The sequence below is a fragment of the Lampetra fluviatilis genome, chromosome 4 (genome assembly GCF_964198595.1).
Source record: "Lampetra fluviatilis chromosome 4, kcLamFluv1.1, whole genome shotgun sequence".
Lineage (NCBI taxonomy): Eukaryota > Metazoa > Chordata > Hyperoartia > Petromyzontiformes > Petromyzontidae > Lampetra > Lampetra fluviatilis.
In genome coordinates this window covers 25,465,486-25,482,765 of record NC_136278.1, presented here as the reverse complement: position 1 = coordinate 25,482,765, position 17,280 = coordinate 25,465,486, and the positions used below count along the sequence as shown (strand labels likewise).

At 46.4% G+C, this 17,280-nt stretch overlaps 1 protein-coding gene across 1 annotated transcript in view; it reads left to right on the top strand.

The window, feature by feature from the left end:
• LOC144931402 (uncharacterized) overlaps positions 1-16,864 on the top strand; it is a 39,838-nt gene extending 22,974 nt beyond the window's left edge. The window contains exons 14-30 of the mRNA XM_078855208.1: positions 493-546; positions 1,587-1,640; positions 1,800-1,853; positions 3,453-3,506; positions 4,722-4,766; positions 5,200-5,253; positions 5,910-5,963; positions 6,984-7,037; positions 7,303-7,374; positions 7,478-7,513; positions 9,034-9,078; positions 9,639-9,671; positions 10,531-10,677; positions 11,484-11,660; positions 12,366-12,456; positions 15,154-15,231; positions 16,157-16,864. Of these exons, the coding sequence (XP_078711334.1) occupies positions 493-546; positions 1,587-1,640; positions 1,800-1,853; positions 3,453-3,506; positions 4,722-4,766; positions 5,200-5,253; positions 5,910-5,963; positions 6,984-7,037; positions 7,303-7,374; positions 7,478-7,513; positions 9,034-9,078; positions 9,639-9,671; positions 10,531-10,677; positions 11,484-11,660; positions 12,366-12,456; positions 15,154-15,231; positions 16,157-16,353 (1,299 nt within the window). The 3' untranslated portion in view covers positions 16,354-16,864. The remainder of the gene's footprint in view (positions 1-492; positions 547-1,586; positions 1,641-1,799; positions 1,854-3,452; positions 3,507-4,721; positions 4,767-5,199; positions 5,254-5,909; positions 5,964-6,983; positions 7,038-7,302; positions 7,375-7,477; positions 7,514-9,033; positions 9,079-9,638; positions 9,672-10,530; positions 10,678-11,483; positions 11,661-12,365; positions 12,457-15,153; positions 15,232-16,156) is intronic.
• The last annotated feature ends 416 nt before the right edge of the window (positions 16,865-17,280 follow it).

Sequence of the window (17,280 nt, the reverse complement as noted above, 5' to 3'; positions counted from 1 at the left end):
GGAAAAAAAGTTGCACCACCCCCTGCCCAACCGTTCCAACGTGTGCCCCTGGACTGGAGGTGATGATGGGCGAGGCTTGGTGACATCATCAACAACATGAGCCACGCCAATCCGGGCATGGGATTTAGAGGGGTTCCTGCCTTTGTAAAGAGGCTACCTTGGTATTTAAGTTTTGTTTTTTTGTCAAGTACATCAACTTAATCAAGAAATATTCCCTAGAGACCGATTGCAAATGTATACTTTGAAATTGCTAAGCATATGCAGGAAGATTGTTGCTAATATAAGATCATTCCCGGTTTAACAATAGCAGCACTTGTTAGATTTGACCCTGTTTTATGTATGGTGAACTTCTTTTGCACCGTACGTAGCCAACTGTGCTATTCGGAGATGCGGAATATGCATAATCGGAGGTGCAGAATATCACCGTCATGAATATGCATTCGTTTATAAATGTGACAGACATTTAACTGATGGGTTCTTTTGTTTTTCTAGGGCTTCATGGGGTCCCTAGGCCAAGATGGATTGCCTGGTCGCAAAGGAGACAAGGTGGACACCCAAATACATCAAGATGATTCATCACACCCACACGTCGCCGCCACTTTGCACCACACCTGCAGTGAACAGCGGCGCTGCTGCTCGCCCATTGGGGGCCCTAATCAGAAATTCACTTTGGGGGCCTCCCTCTTTGAATTCATAAAATTCTAGCGAGAGGACGGACGAGATGTAGATACGATAATTTATCCTCATGGCGGTACCCCGGGGTACCAAATAATACAAAATGGCCGAGGCAATAAAATATTTTATTTCTGGGACACTATTTTTTCCCAGGGGTGTTACTTAACTCCGCGACTAGGGTACCAATCATTCCGAAATCAGTGCTACTCCACGATGTTGAAATGCAACGAGGACGATTGCGCCGAAACCCTAAACGCTCGTAGGCACCGTAGTGGTGCATCGTGTACAGCTCGTCGAGATGAGTCGATTGCCGCATCGCCGACCATCAACAGACTGAAAATGACTGCATCACGGACATTATGCGAGAGCCGGGGTACTATGGTACCCCGGGGTACCGCCATACGGTTCATATATAGATGTATTGAGATCAGACAAATGTCAACAAAAATAGAGATGTAGTGAAATCAGAGAAGAGGGATGTGGATGAGACAAAGATGACAGAAATCGATACTGTTGTTGAATTTGAGCTGATTCATGGTGCGCCCCAATGTTTTCATGAATCCAGAGCCACTGAGCCTCTTTGCTGAGTTTGCTCATTATGCCTTACGGCATCACCGAGCAAACATCCATATGGACACAGCCAACCTAATGTCACTCGCACGCAATGTATAGCGAACACAGTGTTGCAACTTACATTTGCAGAATAACCAAAAGCAATCAAACTACGATGAACATCTTTGCAAGAATAATTGCACTGTGTACGATCGTCTTAATTTTCTACTGGTTACAAATTTGATGGGGAAAACCCCCATTAGCTTTACTGTGCAATCCTCAATCTCAAACCCGCACACACGTACAAAGTGCATCCCTTAAAAAGGCGCCGCTCACATGCATGTTTTTTTATTTTTCAGGGAGACATTGGATCATCCGGAGATTACGGCATTCCTGGATTTTTAGGAGTAAAGGTGAGACACTGGAGATTCGTAAAACATTAACAAGAGGTGATGCTTTCCAATGACTGTTAAAAAAAATTCGTGTAAGTTTAGAACACCTAATAATTATCGTTGCAAGTTGCACAGAATGCTGCTGATGCTTGTTGTACGACGTGTTCCGCATGCGCACAGGGCTTCAGGGGTAACATCGGCAAGCAAGGACCGAGGGGCCCGTTTGGACCGCCGGTAATCCAGCTCACTGCAAATATCCCTAAAGCGCACGCGCTAACTTTGTATCGTCACTTCAAACTGTAAACAACGGGAGTCGACAGCACGGCCCTCTCCTGTGAAGAGAGAGAATGGTGATGGCAGTAGATCATCTTCTTGGTTCTTTCGGTAAAGTCACGTAGAAGGGAAATAATAAAATAATAATTGAAAAAACATAATAAAATAATTCTCACGACGTTTCGGCCACAACGCAAGCAGCCGTCCTCAGGTGAAGAACAGGTCTGTCGGAAAGACAGCGTCTGAATGAACACCACCAGGCTTGGAAGCGTATATTTAAGCTGGGTTGGAGGGGGAAGAGCGCCTTGACAAAGGCAGTAGATCAGTTCCCGTGCCGGAGTGCCGGTGTTTTTGTGTTGGCAGGCACCACCTTTTGGGGATAATTTACAAAAGACAAAGATCCCCCGTATAGCCTTAACAGAGTGTTGGGCAAAGTGCTGTTAGAGAGTGGCACCTACGAAGGCCGGCACGGAATATGAGGAGGCCGGTGGCCAGCGCCACACCTGGCCACCTTTGTCGTTGTGGAGAACCTGCTGATAATATATGATATTGTGCTTCAGACCATCACGATTAAGCATGGTCAAACAACCCCCAAGGGACTGTAAGTAATAATGGTAGCACAGAAACTATCAGAAATGATCAAGAAAACTGAATTTTATTTTAAAACCTCTCAAGATGTTTCTCGCCAACACTCTGCTGATACACATTGATCTGATTTGTCAACGAAGGTGATAAAAGAAGGTAAAGAGGGGAAGGTCGTTAGATCTCATGAGGTGTCTATAAACCTATCACCAGGGCCATCCATAGGGCAGGGGAGGGGGGTGTACAGGGCCTCGGGAAAATCACACCGTGTGGGCCCACCCAACACCTTCAAACTTACCTTTCCTATACTTAGCACTGCTATCATGATTTTGTACTGTTTTGTTGTTGTAAACGTTCTCACCCGCCCCTATCGATTAGCACGTTTGACTATGTATGGTGTGAAAGAAATTCAACATACATTACTGGACATCTGTGAAAAACAGCTTCAGACCTCATTGTATGTACTCCAGTATACTTAAAGAGTCTGTCTTCATTGGTTCTTTCGGTAAATTCATGTAGAATGGAAATAATAAAATAAGAAAAATAAAACATAATAAAATAATTATTTTATTATGTTTTATTTTTATTATTTTAATAATAAAAATTTTAAAAATACAACATTTTAAATTAATTATTTTATTATGTTTTCTCTTTTTTTCTTTCATTATTTCCATTCTACGTGACTTTACGGAAAGAACCAAGAAGATGAATCCCTGCAGTCACGAAAGCTTTAAATCGAAATTTAAAGATTCTGATTATGAAACTAAACCGGAAGTGTGACACCTGACACCGTGACGATGAAGCGTGGGGACCCATCCGCCCCTCCAAAGCGCAGGGCCCAGGGCAGTCTACCCGACACCCCGCGGGGACGCCCCTGCCTCTCACTCTGCATTGCGCTTAAGAGCCGTCGATCGGGTGCAGGTGACCCGCCTGAACGTTTTCGCCTCTCACATTGAGTGCAACGTGCGTGTCAACTAGGGTGTGGTTGGAGATGCAGGTATACCGGGAGAACCAGGACCAAAAGGACAACCAGTGAGTGAGACACCAGCAACGTGAACCCGCCACCGTTGACGAGTATGGGACAGTGCATACATTATCAGAGTTGTGTGTTTTTTGTTTGCATTATGACTGCAGATATTGTGGTCTATGCAAACATGACTCCTTGTAATAAGTATAACCCGTAAAAACAAAGTTTTTCACTATAAATCCTTTATATGCGTGGCAGCGAACTTAATATAAAGGATTTAAAAATATATTCGCCTGTGGAGGACGCGGGGATCGATCCCGCGACCTTTGGCATGGGAAAAGAGAGCGCTACCAACTGCGCTACTCCGCCACGGCCTGTGGAGGGGTTACGCTCTGGGCTCTTACACTGTGACGTTCAGCCAAAGCCATGAATGCGTTCTATTTGAATATATGTAAAATAAAAAAAATTTGCCTAAAAAGTGTAAAATTTTGGGAATTTTTTTTCACGAACAATAATTGTCTGGCACAACGAGTCTGTGTGGAAAATGTCAGCTCGATTGGATCACGGGAAGTGGGTTAAAAAACGACCGAAAGATTTGCACGGTCCTAAGCAAGCACGCAAGCAAGCAAGCACGCGAACTTAATATAAAGGATTTAAAAAAGGTGTCAGTTTTGTTGCCAGATAGAAGGGTAACAAACCAATTATCATATTTTTTACTGGCAAATGAGGTTTCAATGGTGAGTACGGGGGGTTCGCTCTGCCTCCTGTGAGTGATGTGATGGGCACAGATTGGACATGCTTCGGTTTTTGGGGAGGTGGCACCAGGTTCATTTTGAATCCCGTCAGATTCTGCACATCTGTGTTTTAATCTTACCAAGATTTTAATCTGACCAAGATTACTTTAAATAGCTGAGATTCTATTGCCTGCATTGACAGTCCATCACCTCCCACTTCCCGCGCAATCCAATTAGCACGGTTGGTTATGTACGGTGCGAAAAAAGTTCATTATACATACATCACGGGAGGTAGGGTTGATACCAAAAAGCAATTATTAAAACCATATATTGGAAGCGATTTTGACATTGCATTGATAACATATTTGCTCAACTTGTGTTAAAAAATAATATCCTGTGTTTTTAGCTTAAAATGTGATTTAATGTTGCTATTATCATGCAAACAGACAGTGGAATTTCACCTTGTGTCATTTTAAACGAATTAACCTTACTTTTCTGCCACGTCCGTGACAAATTAACATTGACGCGAATTGTTGTGTTGCTTAGGGTTTGCCAGGACCAATTGGACCAAACGGAGTTAAAGGGAAAAAGGTAACAATGCCTTTATTTATTACGTGTATTAAAACTGTCAGTATCATATTATTAGACGAACTTTAGACTTGTCTTCATTGGCCAATGTGTTTTCTCAGCATATATAGTATGTGTTTAGTTATTTTGTCTATTGAGGCATCGTGACATTTCCCACAAATGTGGTATTGCATGTGACCTGTACATTTTATTATTTCGTATAATTAAATTATGTATTAGTTCTTTGTTTTGCACCTTAGAAACAACACAGCATGGCCAAAAATTGCCACTTGGGAAAATGTCAGTGGAAACTCCACAATGCGCACGGAAAGACATGCATCATACCAGTGTCACATTCAGGTCTAATTGTTGTGGCAGGTGGAATTGTGAGGGTGTTTTGTCGTCAATGCAGACTTCTCCGTGGTGTTGAATCACGCATGCCTTCTTGCCATTGCAGAGCATCAGGGGTGACCCAGGCATTCCAGGAATAGACGGAACTCATGGATTTGACGTAAGTTAATGTGACTTCATTAAACGCGCATATTAATGCTTATTTACGTTATGTCATTCTCTAAGCTTGCCTTTGCACTGTTGTCAGTATTATGCAAGTAGATACTATGTGTATTTTTTTGACAAATTAGTTGATGATACGCAGACGATTTATTTTGTGATACTTATTTGATGTGAAGAAAAGCCATTGCCTGAAATGTCACCTATTATATATATTTTTTTCTTAAAGAAAACAGTATTGTTGACGAATGTGTTGAGATTGTGTAGATATTTAGAGGTTGTCTTTAATCATAAACCTCATGTTGAAATTAGTAACTTAATTGATTTGTAATTACAGCACAGATTTGTGATTAACTTTACCAGCCAAGTTTATGGTCTATATTCATTCCCACCCTCTTGCCCTCTCTTCCTCTCCTTATGCCCCTTCTTTCCCACATGTTTCTTCCATCACAACCGTTCCCATTATGAGCGTCAATAATGTATGTATGTGCGTTGGTCTTCTTTCGCACCGTACGTAACCAACCGTGCTAATCGGAGGTACATTTTCACTCCGCCCTCTCTTCCGCCCCTATTGCCCTTCCCACCCTGTCCCCTCTTCCGTTCCCTTATCTCCCTGCCCTGGACTTTGCTTTGTCTCACCCTTTGCCAACATTACAGGGTGAGCAGGGGGACATGGGCCGACCTGGCTCAACTGGACCTGCCGGTGCCAAGGTCTGAACAAGTGGCGGTGCAGCCTTTTCTCTCCATGTCTCTCTCTCTCCTTGTAACCACCACCACCACCGCCGATTGTGCCTCGTTCAGCCACATCCCTTATAAAGTGCCTCTCAGTCTGAGCTGCTTATCATCAGAAAAAAAAACAATTAAACTAGAACTATTCATCTTCTTGGTTCTTTCGGTAAAGTCACGTGAAGATGAATCCCTGCAGTCACGAAAGCTTTAGATAGAAATAGAACTATTCAACTAAACGATTGTTATTTAAGGCCAGCTAAGGCCCACTGAGCTATATATTTTTTTTTTCAGAAACGACCTGGTCACAAATGATAGATAAAAAAAAAAGTGGCTTATTGTGCGGAAGCATGCAAACTCCAAATGTACAGGCATCAGGGTCGGGATTGAACCCACGGCCTCCTGTATACCTGGCGAGGTAGTTAACATCTCGCCACAGCAGTGCCCCTAGATACATAAATAATATAACATTGACTTACATGCCTTAAATGGGTTGTATACTGTAAGTAATAGGGGAATGTGGATGCATTCATACATTCACATAGATTCTCATGCTCAAAAATGGCATCAACCATGATCAATCCACTGCTGGATGAAGGCCTCCCCAAGCCACCGCCTATTCTCACGATTCGGCGATACAACAATCCACCTTGGCACCTGCACACGTGGAGCTGAGTTTCTCGCTCCATCTCCTCGGTGGTTCCGCTCTCAAGACGTGTTCCATTCCTCGTCTCTCACACACGCTCACAATGTGTGCAACTGGTTTCACGCGTTCGAATCGACTGTTTATGATTTGTGTGAATGGCATGCTGTTATATTCAGGCTAACGGAGAGACCCAGAAGGTACGGGATGAGGCAGAACATTTTTATTTTGCAAAGAACAAATGAGACGAGTGAAATGGGACAAAGCTAACAAAAATGTCGCCGGATTGTGCCCATGCACCAAGTCACCGATTTATCACGCACTTCACAATTTTCACGTAACTTCTACTTGTTTTCCTACAGGGTGAAAAAGGCCATGTGGGCATTCCTGGGGCTCAGGGACCACAAGGAAAACTTGTACGTGTCAACAGATGATATTTTTCACACGCAGCACATATATATACACCTCGATCAAACAACATCGCTACGACGATATCACAGTTCACGCGCAACGTTTAAAAATCATCGTCGACATGTCTACACGCTGAACACCGCTGTCCTGCCACCCGACACTGGACATCTGTGTGAAAAAGAGCTTCTACAACTCATCGTATTCCTCCTCCTCTTCCAGCAGCCTAAATAAAGATTCTGATTCTGTGTGTGCCCCCCACCCTCCCGTCAGGGAATAAATGGTGAACGAGGAGAGGCTGGACTCCCGGGACGCACTGGAGCCTACGGCTACCCTGGCATACCCGTGAGCTCCTGAAAGCCCTGATTTCGTTTTGCTCTGCAGGTGTAGCCATCAGCGCCGGCTTTGCTGTGTATGCTCAATGACTCATCCCGTTTTGCATCTACAGGGCGACATTGGAGAGGCTGGGAAGCAAGGACCCAAGGTGAGACTCTCGTTTCTCTACGGTCGTTAGTGCGGGAATGGAAGGCAAATACTGTAGTGCAAATATTGTTGAAAGGTGTCTGTGTGTGTGTAGAGAGAGAGGGGGGGGGGGGAGCGGTGGTGTAGCGGTTGGCGACCCCAGTTCGATTCCCGCTCACGGCCAACACCGGGTTCACAATTATCTGAACCGGTCCTGGGCCTCCTCTAGGTCGACTCAGCCTCAAATCAGTACCCGGTGTGGTGTGTAAAAACATCGCCACTGGGGAGACAAAGGTGGCCGGGTGTGGTGTTGGCCACCCACCCAATCGTGTGCTGTGCTGGCCTTCATAGATGCTCGCTAACAGCACTTACCCCACCCCGACAGTCTGTTAAGGTTCTATGGGGGATCTTTGTCTTGTAGAGATAAAGTATAAAAGGGTCCGCACAATGTTCAATGGACATTCCCTCTACAAAGCATTAATTTGGAGGGTATTAAATAACCGATAGTGTGAAGATTGACCTCTCCATCGAGCACTCTCTACGCCGATGGTTGTGATTATGCCAAACGTGGCATTTGCAAATCTTCAAGAGATTGCATCCATAAGATAACCTTTAAACGCGGCACATAATGCTGCAGTGATTACAATCTATTCTCATGTTCATTATACACCAATACCATGCCGGTAATGATACACAACCCTTTAACATATTACAGTTGCTGTTGTATGCATATGATATAGAGCGAGGTATCCATGAAAGTATTATTCATTGTTAAATAATCATCACCAAACAGCAAAATTAATTCGGCCAATGCAACTAAACGCGCAGACACACACACACTTTGTGGTATGAAGATTACGCGCGTGAGTCTCGCCCCGTGAGTTAAACACGACTCTCGAAGGCTGGAGAGGGTTCCCCCTCCCACCCCCCAGTGCCAAATGCTTTCAGGCTATCAATTCCGCTTCAGTGATTCTGCACTTGCTCTATTACTATAATACTATACCGCCTTCAACTTTTATCAACGACTGGGTGTTTAAGGTGAGCGATTTGTCGTATTATCTGGCTGTATAGCAAATGAAAAAATACAATTACTTTACTATGCAAGTAAAAAATTTACGTGTTTTAATATTTACGTGGTTTTATTATTTTTATTTAGGGCCCCTTTATAACATATGCTACAGGCCCCGCACTAGCTTAGCCCGGCACTGCCCCCCCCCCCGTGTTAATCCGCGTCTTGGGTGTCCGCACCTCGGAGTCTCGCAGGTCGCTTGTGAGCGTGGAGCGTCGTGCGTGTTCTACGCATCACATCGCCACTTGCATCCTTCTAAACGCTTCTGTTATGCGCCGTTGGAAGATCACTCGAGATGCGTTTGTTTATTTTTTTTTAGGAAACACCTTCGCCAACATTGAACCACGCAGGGAAGGCTGCTGTCTAAATATAATTACGTCGCGATATATGATACCTTGATGTGTTGCGTGTGACGGAGTCTGGTAAACTTGGTAAACGTTGACAACGGCACCAATTTTTTTTGCCACTTTTAGGGTGGCATCGGCCCAGACGGACTTCCAGGACACGTTGGGATTAAGGTAACTTGCTCCATAAACAGGTACTTTAAATTTAATATATATTTTTTTTCTTTTCAATTCTGGCAATAATTGTGGTACATTTCTTAGAAGTGCGTTCTGAGTGTACGCGATTGAGCACAACAAAGCCCTCGTGTTCTACCGGCAACTGCCGCTTCCGTCGTATGGAATTAGCGACGTTTAGAAGGGTGGATCAAGTTCACGTATCCAGTCAAGAATATCCCTGCATATGCTTCCTCCCCGCGGGGCGAGACATGCTCGTGGGGTCATTTCCATAGCGGAGTGATTTGATTTAATCAGAATCCATTTTCCGGTCGTTAGCGCATCCCGAATGAGCTATTTGGCATTTAACTGTTTAATTAAATTATATCATTGAGCAGATGGTTTAATGCGGCTCGAGAGGAGCGGTGTAACAGCTCTGGAGAAGAGTACACACGAGGGGCCGATAGACCACGTGAATTGTCGCTCGGGCGATGAGAACTTTGCTAACCGGATGGTTGCGCGTGTGTGCGTGTGTGCGTGTGCCCGCGTCGGCATTTTTTCACAATCGCTTGACTTGACAGGGCGTCAAAGGCGTGAAGGGGAAGGATGGGCAGGTAAGGTGATGGAGCAGCTGCTTTCGTGACACTGCCTTTGACGAAACGTCCGCTGGCGCGTGCGGCGCTGCTCCGACTCACACTCGATGATTTCTGTCGGTCACCTCCTCGTCAAACCTTTGCCACTGCCACCGTAGTCATTGCCATGAGCTGGAAAGCTTGGGTGGATGCACGTTGAACCTCTTTCGCACCGTACGTAGCCGACCGTGCTGATCGGAGGTGCGGGTAAAGGACAACAAATCAAACACAAAAGGGAGTTCTGAAAAAAGTGGTTTTCAATATAGATATAAAGCTTGACACAGACAGAAATTTGCATTATAGCTCTATATTTCCTCCTTGCTTCGTATTGCACACCTTTGGAATTCCTTCCCATCGTCTCCTATCCTAAGTTTCACAACCTGTTCTCAATTCAATAAACGTATTGTCATTGGCTACACTATCGCCATTGTTCTCTGTTGCTGACCACTCCATGTCAATGGCCTTTGGGGCCTGTGTTGAGACAATGTGACAAAACAACGAGATCTACACTCTTGTATTCGTACACTGAATGTACACGTGTGTGCTTGATTGTGTGTGTGTTTTGTGCACTACGAAACGAGCGATTCCTGCTCACAGCCACAACCAGTGACGATTATCTGAACCAGTCTTGGGCCTTCCCGAGGTCGACTCAGCCTCAAATGAGTTACCTGGTGTGGTGTGTAAACATCGCCACTAGGGAGACAAATGCGGTCGGGCGTGGTGCTGGCCACCCACCCCCTCTTGTGCCGTGCCGACCTTCATAGATGCTACTCGTTAACAGCACTTGCCCCAACAGTCTGCTAAGGCTACACGGGGGATCTTCGTCTGTGTCTGCTTGTAGGAAGGAAGCCAGGGAGACGTGGGTCCTATGGGCCACCCGGGCCATAGGGGATTCCCCGGGGCTCATGGGGGACAGGGCAAGGTGGGAATCAAGGGGGGCATTGGGGAGGCAGGCGTTCCCGGCTACAGCGGATCACCGGGCCGTCAGGTACGCTCGCACAACTCAATGCACACAGCATTGTTATACGCCGCTTTTTCTGGAAGGCTTTGCTGTGTTTTTTCCTGGATTTTTCTGTTGCGCGTAGTCACTTGAAGATGTTTCTTGTTCATGTTTTTGTTTGTTGCACCCGATTCAAGAGCCGAATGGCTCACAGGGCTAAACCTAATTACTGCACTGAACGGAACACTTAATGTGGCCCATTGGGTTTGCGATTGGTGCAATCGTCGCCACTTACAATGGAGTGGCATTTTGAAGCAATGCCGCCGGCAAGTTTATTCAATCCTCCAGCCATCTGTCCACCCAGCAGCGCAAGTGGGCTCACCAAAGTTAGCCGATCGGCAGGTCGCGTGCGGTGAGGCAAAGAGTGGGCGCTCACGTCCCTTCCAACGTGTCTGGCCGGCGTGGAAGAGGAGGCCAAACTACCCTCGAGTGGGGCTGTCTTGAGCTCTCTCCATCTAGTGGGAGCCATTCTGCCAGCAGTGAACAAGTAATTGCAGGGCTGCACCCGTACCATTGAGTCCAATTACCATTGCATCTAAAAGCCTTTATTGCCATTTTTTGCAGCCGAAAAACAGATGAAAGGACCGTGCATCAATATTAGACACACGATGTCAGAAGGTTTTTTTTTTATTATTATTGCGTGCAAATATTTCATCTTTCCGTAATCAGCAATGACCTTTCAGCAATGATCTCTCAGCAGTGAAGCTGTCTTTGGCTTTGCACGAGCAATTGAAGCCACCAACGAGTATCTAACGAAGCGGGACGTTCCGCGCCCTCGCACGCAAAAAACACAGGGCCTGCCGCTGGCAGGGGCGCACGTGATAGAAGTCTGCAAGCGTCTGGTGCTGGAGCAGATGTCGCTGTACAGCAACGCCATGCGGAGGAAGTGTGGCAGCGCCTGCCCGAGCGGGGAGAGCGCCGTCCTGGGGCCACCTGGGCCTCAAGGCATGCGGGGCCTACCAGGACCAGTGGTATTGTCACACATGGATCCGCTCACCGTCGCTCCGTCCTCCGCACAAATACTAAGATCCCCCGTATAGCCTTAACAGACTGTTGGGGCAAGTGCCGTTCGCGAGCACCGGCACCGCACATGAGGGGGTGAGTGGCCTGCACCACGCCCGACCGCCTGGTACCCATTTGAGGCTGAGTCGACCTAGGGGTGACCCAGGGCCAAGTTCGGATAATCGTCACTGGTGTTGGCCGTGAGAGCGAATCGAACTCGGGTAACCAGCTTCGTAGTGCAGCATGCTAACCGCTAGACTACTGCTCCCCACTACACACACACACCGGCCGTTTGTTTTGATGTCTACTCTGACAGCTCTATCTCGGCGGGGGAACCGTGGGTTGAACTTGTTTCCTCGTGCAAGTATCTCGGCACGTAGCTTGATTCGCATATCAGCTTCAAACCGCATTTTATTAAAATTTAATATGAGATAAAGAATGAGGATAGGATAGATTGTTATATCATATATGTTTTATTGTTTCTCATTTTCTCTCTGTTACATCACTACCCTTGCTGAAAAATTGCCAAATCACTTGGACAAACGGCACCAGATCAGTTCTCACGTGCACTAATCTGTGAATTGTGACAAGTCTTTAAGAGCCAGTGAAAGCACCAGTGGTCCAGTCGTGTCCATTGATGCGGGCATCGTGTAATGTGTGAATTGTCTTTGCAGGGTTCTGTGGGTGCCCCAGGTCAGAATGGAGAAGCCGGCTTGCTTGGCGACCATGGGGAGCCAGGGGACAAGGGATCCAAGGGCCCTACAGGTAGGCACCTCGACAGCAGAGGTCACAACCGGGTACCCGATACCCGTACCCTACCCGATAACCGGCTACCCGTACCCGGCCGGGTATCGAGTAGGGTACGGGGACGGGTACCCGATTGCGACCTCTGGGATGAAGCCATGTTGCAGACGCGGGTGGGTTGATTCTAGGAACTTGAATTGTGAGAAGAGACAAGACGTTGGGAAATGAGTGACAAACGGTTATTCACCAGTGACTCACGTCCTACCCGTACCCGTACCCGGCCGCACCAGGGAAACAAACGGGTACCCGTACCCGGCCGGGTACGGGTAAGGAATCAAAACCCGTTTGCGACCTCTGCTCTACAGTTGACACGGCGTGCTTCTGCGCACTACTGAAGTAGGAAATGCCGGTGTCAAACATCTTATCCAACTGATCTTGGTAGTGGGCTAAAATGTCTTGCCATCTTTCTCAGGGATTGAGACAATGCCCCTTCTTCTCTATGGGCCTTTCGTCCAATCACGGTGGGTCGAGGAGTAGCACATGATGGATTGAACATTTGTCAGACAGAGCATTGATGAGCTCAGATCTGGAGGCAAGTTGTCATCAACTTAAGTCAGAGAACCACTAAATATCATCACAAAAATCCTCATAATCTAATCGTACTATAGGCATAATGGAACAGAGAAGTTTCATTTAAGTTTCCTCAAATAATAAAATGCATAACCCGAAAGGTGATAACGCGGAACCATTTTTAAGATACCTTAATTGTTTATTCGCTACACTAGCTGGTGCACCTTTTGCATTTATCAAACCGATATTATACTCTTTGGTTCTTTCGGCAAAGTCACGTAGGTATAAAATAAAATAAATCTCGATGTTTCGGGCGCAACACAAGCGTCCGCCATCAGGTGGGAAAGCATGGCCTGCTGCTGAGGCAGACTTTTTTAAAGGGTTTGAAATGGGTGTAGCCCAAGGGTCATAAAAAACCGATATTATTTTTAATGCTCAAATCAGAATGAAGTGCAAACTAAATCTAATGCGACGGGTTTTATTGTGGTTACCGGTGACCAAGTTGAGCCTGCAATTCTAGATTTGAAGCTTTCGTGACTACAAGGATTCATATTCTTAGGTTTTTTTCGGTAAAGTCACGTAGGTAAAACATAAAAATTAATAAAAATAAAATAAAGATCACGACGTTTCGGAGGTAACACAAGTCTCCGTCATCAGGTGGGACCGTCACAGCCAGATTAGCTGCATCAAGTGAGGCAATGATTCAAGATGTAATCCCTTAAAAGCAAGTTGAGGGGGGAGGAGAGGGGGGGGCTCATCAGAATGTGGTAGCCAATGAATGGAACGTATCGGGAGGGAGGGGGGCGGGGCTCAAAGACGGCACGGAGTGCCACGTACAACGCATCGGGAGGGGGAGGGGGGCGGGGCCAAAAGGATGGGCGACGGCTTGGACGCGGTTGAGCGCAAGCGACTACTGCTGCACACGCCAACACAATGGACAGAGAGGGGGGAGGGGAGGCCTGATACACATGATAGAAAAGAACGAAGATGCCCATGTTTATACCAATGCTGGCTGAACAATGAAGAGAGTACTGTTAAACACTAGGGATGTTAACACTCGGTAAAGTAAAGTAAAATAGTGCCTGTCAGATAAGATGGTCCAAAAAAGTGTAATTAAGTCTTTTTTGCGTGGTTGATAACATATTTCCAATGATTACTAAGTTTGTACCCATCATCACGGTTGAAATTATGTCTGTGTTTGTATATTTGTATGGCTTCGTGTACAAACCTTTGATGGTAGCCAGGAGGTTTGCAGAGAACCTTGGTCTCGGAAAAGACAATTTCATGAGAGCCCAACGAGTTGTAGCAATGATCGGCAACGGCCGAAGAATCAGTTCTGCCGTGAGCCTGCAATTAAGAGCGTTACAGCTCATCGGATTCCTCCACTATGAATAAATATTCTGATTCTGAGAACGCGCCTTGAATCACAGGTGACCACTTTGTGTTCTGAGCCAGTGCGTCGGCATCACATTGGCCATCTGAGGCTCACGGCCGCCAGAAATCCAACCTCTGCTTTTCGAAGCCTCGATCCGAAGCTCACGTATCACGGGGCGCTTTAATTGCCCGCATCTGAGCCATCCCATTGCCCTGAGGAAGTTTAGCTGGCCTAGGGGACACCAACGGCGACGCAAGGTGGATGCGGCAACCGCCTGCACATGGTTTGCGGTCTGCCAGTTGGCGGTGATGTTACGTGGTTTTCCCATATTGGTAATTCTCAAATGTCCTTGGTACACATGGCCTCTTTTTCGAAGTAACGTCACGACATTTTCGGTGTTCAGTCTGGAAGTGGGTAGCGTGTATTTTTCGGTTAAATCACCGGCAGTATAAAATCTCTGAATGGCACAGAACAAAACCATGGCTCTTGCAAGGGAGAAATCAAATGCATATAAATGCATCATTGACATGTAGAATTATTTTATTATGTTTTATTTTTATTATTTTATTATTTCTCTTCTACGTGACTTTACCGAAAGAACCAAGAAGATGAATCCCTGCAGTCACGAAAGCTTTCAATCGAAATGTAGAATACATATCACGCCTATATACCAGGGTATGGTTAGCTCATCCTTGCAGTAGAGGCTAAGGAGAAGTCAACGCCCTAATCCGTTGTAAGGGATTGGTGACTCACGGCTGACGTGTATTGTGCAGGAGAGACTGGAGACCAAGGTGATTTTGGAGCCACTGGAGCATCTCTGATTGGACTCAATGGGCCTCCCGGGCCACCAGGTATGAATCTCTGCACGTGGCTGTGTTCCACTGCGTATGGGTTTTTTTTGGGGCGGTTGTGCTGCGTGGCTCCCCGATCTGTCACTGGCTCTACCGCGTGTGATGTTCGGCACGGTCCGACGAGTAGCTCCGTTTATTGGGAACTTTTTCACGACGTTCAGGAACTGCAAAAGCTCTCAGGAAATGCCCAACTCGTGATTGATTTTGTCTTCGGGTCAGGTCGTCTCAGTAGAATGTGTGGTAAACATCCTCCTCCACCTGACACATTTGTCACGCGGACAAATGTGGCAACGTATTATTGCTGCTGCAGAAGCAGCAGCACGGTTGTGGTGGAGAGTAATCCACAACACAAAACAATACGTCCGGTGCCCAACTGTTCATTGTTGTGAATTGCTCTTTAACACACTAGCGGTGCAACTGAATAATTTTATTCGTGCGATCTGACGCCAAAAACATCTATTGAGAATCATAACATCGGTCGCAAAAGCCTACGTGTTCAATGGCTGACTATTGCACTGATACGTGGGTAACTATAGCTTCCCCTCCCTCCTACTATGGGCGCCACAGTGGCAAGATGTTAAATACCTTGCCTGGTATACAGGAAGTCGTGCGTTCGATCCCGACCCTGACACCTGTATATTTGGAGTTTGCATGTTCTCCCCGTGGTCGCGTGGATTCTTCTCCGGGTCCGCCAGCTTTTTCTCTCCACACTTAGAATCAGATGCGTCAAGCTTATTTGGATGCTATACATAGCCACGTGATACTCCACTTTGTTGAGCTATCATTTGTGATAGCCAGGTCGCTTCTGAAAAAAGAGCTCTAGACAGTAGCTCAGTGAGCTTTACCCGGTCCAGTAAAAAATAGTTTTAGTTCAGTTTTACAATCCCCTCTCGTCTGTTGTCCGACCCCCGCGCGCGCGCGCAAGGTGTTCCTGGAGTGCTCGGCTTGATTCGCGACGGGCTGCCCGGCCGCCCCGGACCTCGTGGACACAGGGGCCACGATGGGCAGCGTGGCTACGCCGGCCACATGGGTTCGCCGGGCGTGTGCGACGCCAGCGACTGCAGCCAGCAGGTCTCCCGTAACGGGGTGCCCAACCGCACCGGGCGCAACATCGCCGGCTAGGCAGAGCGTGGGCAGAACACCGAGTGGCAAATGGACCCCGAGGGCAGACAGACCCCGTTTGTTTCGGAGTGGCTCCTCCCTCGTAAGTCGCTACCACTCCAGCCGAGCACAGATTTGAGCGGGTGAAACCTGCAGGTATCAAGTGTGAATTATTGAATACATCTCCGTAGTGTGACCATCTTGGCTTCCTCTTCAAGGAGGGAGGGGGGGGGGACGGCTGAATTGTCTCCAACCTGGCCTTGGCAAGTGTGCAGGGATTATATGTAATCAATGATTGCATTCAGTGTTATTTGTTTATTTTTGTTTGTTACACAAGCTTACACGTGGCATTGTTTGCCGATGCAAAATTAAGATGTCGATCCTAACAACCTGAATGTGGAAGAACGGTGGATAGTAGAGCAATGTTATACAAATTCATAATAAGTAGTGTATATGCGTACGACTGTGTAGATCGTGGCATATATGCAGTCAATCAAGAACAACGTCACTCACAGCCAGTGCTGGACATGGGTAGCATAACGTCCAGAATAGTTGAGAGCTTGCTGATTGTGATGTGATGAAGTCTAAAGAAGAAATGATGATTGACAGTCAACATTCAATCAAGCCCTCATTATTATATTGCATGCTTTATGCATAGGCCACTGCTCTTTCATGATCATATTTCTGTACTTGTCACCATACTTCTAGAAGAAGAAAAAAAACATTCTCTCTTTTCTTCTAAAGTTGTTTCACCCCGACCGTCACAGTAAGTTCAATGCACGCATTAATGTTTCGGTAGCATCACGTGCAGTTATACTCCAGCTGTAAATAACACTTGAAACGAACATAAATGTGTACAATGTCGGTAAATTAAAAAAAAGATGTTTAATAAAGATATGTACACACAGTGCAATGTGGTTGAGTACTCAACAAATAAAGTATGATTCC